The following is a 4,488-nucleotide window of genomic DNA, read 5'->3' as shown; positions in this document are numbered from 1 at the left end:
ACAATTTCCATTACATTAGATATAAAGGAAGCTTTTACAGCAAGCTTGTATTAGTAATTCTGTAGAGAGGATATCATCTCAGAAAATGCAGCTAAGATCGGAAGCATCCCCAAAAAATAATCCCCTTATGCACCACATGAGTCCAGATATCTGTAGAGAACAAAAAACACAACAAAGAGGGATCCAAGGAGAAGTAATCTTGAAAACATGAAAATGGTTAGCATACATAAACCTAACCATACAAGAAGTAATGGAAGATGAAGACAACCTTCAGGGAACAGGGTGAAACCAATCCATATAATGGCCCATAAGAATAGCCAAACAAGTAACAACATGATAAGAAGCCATTTCCCCCATCCAAAACACTGCATTTTCCAACTTCTCAGAATAACCCACAACTCACCAAATTTGCCCAATAAATTCCACATCCTGCAAAGTATTGTCTAAACTGAAAAAGAAATAGACAAATATGACTCATACCTATAAAACTTATCAAAGATATATAACAGAGCGGGGGTTGTCATGATATGATTATCAGAATATCATACGAAGAGAATATCCAGCCAAATAGCACCTATGAATGATGGAAAATGCTTCACATATAGCAAACTCAATTAATAAAACTCACCAACCTTATACCCACAAAGCATAATGATTAATTTACCAAGCCAATGCGCAGAACGTGAGACCCAAAAATCATGACACAATCGGTCACCACTATGCTTAAGAAAACATGATTGGCATAACATATATAATACTTAAGCTGAACCGCAACATCTAATGATTATCCTGAAAAGCAATATAACCCAGTTTCAAAACACCGGAGAGAGACAATGTCACCAATTATCATGATGAAAGAGCTAATTAACCTAGCTTCAACCGCCAAAGGGGAAAAAGGAAATCAAAACCAAGCAAACCACAACACCCAAGGTACAAGAAAAAACTATCAAATCACTGTCAACTGATCCCAAAGAATATCACCCTCCATCCTTAAAAGCGGCTACACTTCCAGGGGTGACTATACCAAAGGTGCTGTCATAAGGCAAGGCAACACCCTTGTTATAGACATTCAAAGAAGTAGATACCCCATAAGGCAAGTAGAACTATCAAGGCTACAACCAAAAAAAATCCCTTCAATAATGGGGAGATTCTCCCAATAAATGATAATAACAATGGTATTATTCCAAAACACCCTTATTATATGCACTTACGAAAGAATAGCCACACCAAGAAGGCATTTTTAAGATATAATTTTCATACATGAGATAGGAAAATCCGACGATGTAAGTTCAATGTGGTCTACACCGTCACTAATAACCTTACTTGCAAGAAAATCCGCAAACACATTGATTTCTCTAAAATAGTGGGAGATCGAGAAAGTGGAGAAGCCATTAAGTTGAAGAAGAATATGCTCCAGAAGGTACTGCATACGCCAAGAGATGCATTTTTTGTCAGCAACTGCTTGACAGGCAAGCATTGAATCCCCTTCAATAACAATATCCTTGATATTTAGAGAATGAGCCAGATCAAGTCCAAAAGATAGAGCCTGAAATTCAGCCATGTTGTTAGTGCCATAACCAATGTATTTGCCAACAACCATGATGATATTTGAAGAATGGTCAAAGATGATTACCCCAATCCCAGACTTTCCTGGATTGCCCTTAGAGGCCCCATCAAATTGGAGTTTGAAGGATGGACAAGGGGGAGGGCTCCATTTAGCCATCTTATGCTTAAGATGCGAAGAAAAAGCATCCGAAATAGCCCCATGAGAGGGCAGCAATTGCAGAGAGAGCCATTTCCAAGTAACCCAATTATCCCAATGAGAAAAAGTTGTCGCCCTAAATTTTTATAAATGAAAGAGAGGACCACTTCACAAATGGAGGCTTGGATTTTACCTATAACGTCTAGCAAAGACGTCGACTTATGATTAAAAATTCTTGAATTCCTTTCCAGCCATAGATTCCAAATCACCAGAGATGGAGCAACTATCCACAAAGATGAATAGAATGAAGTGGGAAACAACAAGGGCCAAGATTGAAATTGTGAAAGAAGATTTGCGCAAAGAGCAGAAGACCACCCTAACATACCAAACAACCAATACCAATAGTCAGAGGCAAAGGGACAAAGTAGGAAGAGGTGGTCCACTGATTCCATGCAATAACCATAGAAAACACATGGGAAAACTACCATAATCCCAAGCCTATCTAAATGCATTCCAGTGAGGATCCTATCTTGAATGGCTAGCCAGGAAAAAACCCCTACTTTTGGAAGACATGTAGAATGCCAGCATAACTTAGTAGGCCAGTAGGTAGGAATAGGGGTTTGAATCAAAGAATTGTACCCCTCTTTCACCGAATAGGAGCCAGCTGCACTTTTAGTCCAAACCATTGAGTCCTCTTTATATTGAAAAACTAGAGGTCTCTTACAAAGTTCTTCAATAAAATCCAAAACAATATTAATGTTAATAGCCAAGGGAGGGATTTCCTTCCATTTGACAATTATACAAGGTCCAAAAGTGTCAATGATAAAATAATCTGCAACAAAAAGTCCCCAAAGAGATGAAAGGATTTCTGGCAAAGGGGACCAATCTCGGATAGATGAGAGATCTGGGTGCCCATTCCAAACTTCATCCCAAAAATGAGCTTTTCTCCCATTATGGACAACCCAGGATAAATGAGGTAAGACCACCTCTCTAAATGAAATCAGAAAATTTCAGAACGCAGAGCCCTTCGAAAGGGAAGTTGCAGTAAAAATCCTTTCTCTCGGTAGACCCCTTAAATATTTAGCAAGCACAACAGAGGCCCATTAACAACTAGGATTTGTATATAGTTTCTAAATCAACTTAGCCCCCAAAGCCTTATTTTGAATAGCCAAATCACGAATACCCGCCCCCCCTAACTCCTTGGGATGACAAACTTTATCCCATGCTAAAAGGGGGATCTTATTCCTTCCTCCTAAATTATCATTCCAAAGGAAGGACCTGAGGGATACCTTTAAATGCTTAACAACTTGAGAGGGAGCCTCTAAGATAGACATTAGATATGTAGGTATAACACTCAGGACTGATTTAATTAGAAGAATTTTGCCTGCCAATGTTAACCATTTATGATTCCAGGAGGAAATTCTAGAGGAGATGGAATGAACAATTTTGTCCCAAAAAGAGTTCTTATCTGCCCCAAGAAAGAAGGGAATACCTAAATACATGCAAGGGAAAGACCCAACTTGAAAGTTCCAAAAGTAGATAAGATTATTCCTAACTAAAGTGGGGACATTAAGAAAAATGATTTTGGACATTCCCTTATTAACCTTTTGACCAGAAAAGGTTGAATAGTCAGAGATAACTTTCTAAATAACTCGTGCTTCTGTTATAGTCGCCTTCCCAAACAATAATGTATCATCAACAAATAAGCAATGAGATTGTGAGGAAGGCAGGCCATCTATTCTAATACCTAACCACCGACCCACAGCCGTAGCATTAGAAATAGCCCTACTTAATGCTTCCGCCAGAATAACAAACAAAAAAGGGGACAAGGGATCTCCTTGCCTAATACCCCGGGAAGAAGCAAAAAAACTTGAGGGAGTCCCATTAATCACTACTGAAAAGCGGGCGGAGGATATGCATGAATAAACCCACTTAACCCAACTCCTTGAGAATCAAAACTAGTTCAAAACAACAAGCAATGACTGCCAATTGACATGATCATATGCTTTAAGCATGTCTAATTTGAGGATCATTGCTGACACCTTTTGCTGGGAAATAGAATGTAGAATTTCATCAGCAACAATGGCTCCTTCAAGGGTCTCTCGACCAGGTACGAAACCACCCTGCTCAACCGTAATAATCCGAGGAAGGAGTTTCGATAATCTAACCGAAATTGCCTTAGTAAAAATTTTGTATAGTGTGGTACACAAGGCAATTGGGCGAAAATCTGAAAAAGATGTAGGATTATCTACCTTAGGGATAATCGCAATAAGAGTAGTATTTATTTCTCTTAGAATCACCCTATTTCTTCTAGACTCCTCCAAAGCTAACAACACATCTTTCCCTATAAAGTCCCAACTTTTCTAGAAGAATAATGCCATAAATCCATCTGGTCTCGGTGCCTTTTCTGGGTGCATGGAGAAGACTACCTTTTTTAATTCAGCCAAGGAAAAAGGTGCCATCAACATCTTATTATCTTTTTGGAAGACAAGGGGAGGGATTGAATTTACAAATCCCTCATCAACCACCATTGGCTTTGCTGAGAGAAGGGATTTAAAAAACCTAACAGCTTCAGAAGCTATTTCATCTTCATCTAGCAAAGTATTCCCATTGGAATCAACAATACAAGAGATTCAACTACGAAGCCTCTTGAGCTTGGAGGAGGAATCGAAGAATTTGGTATTTCAATTGCCTTCAGAGAGCTAGAGATCCCTAGATTTCTGTCTCCAATAAGATTCTTCCCTGGCAAGAATCTCACTCAGCTGAGTGTTCAATGATTTAAGATT

At 38.9% G+C, this 4,488-nt stretch overlaps 1 protein-coding gene across 1 annotated transcript; it reads right to left on the bottom strand.

The window, feature by feature from the left end:
- Window positions 1-1,240: 1,240 nt before the first annotated feature.
- Window positions 1,241-1,723, bottom strand: LOC131043977 (uncharacterized). Its single transcript, XM_057977239.1, has one exon. The coding sequence runs from the start codon at window positions 1,721-1,723 to the stop codon at window positions 1,241-1,243; it is 483 nt and encodes a 160-aa protein (XP_057833222.1).
- Between the last annotated feature and the right edge of the window lie 2,765 nt (window positions 1,724-4,488).

The sequence above is a fragment of the Cryptomeria japonica genome, chromosome 5, assembly GCF_030272615.1.
Source record: "Cryptomeria japonica chromosome 5, Sugi_1.0, whole genome shotgun sequence".
In the NCBI taxonomy this organism is placed as follows: domain Eukaryota; kingdom Viridiplantae; phylum Streptophyta; class Pinopsida; order Cupressales; family Cupressaceae; genus Cryptomeria; species Cryptomeria japonica.
This window is presented reverse-complemented; position numbering and strand designations above follow the sequence as displayed.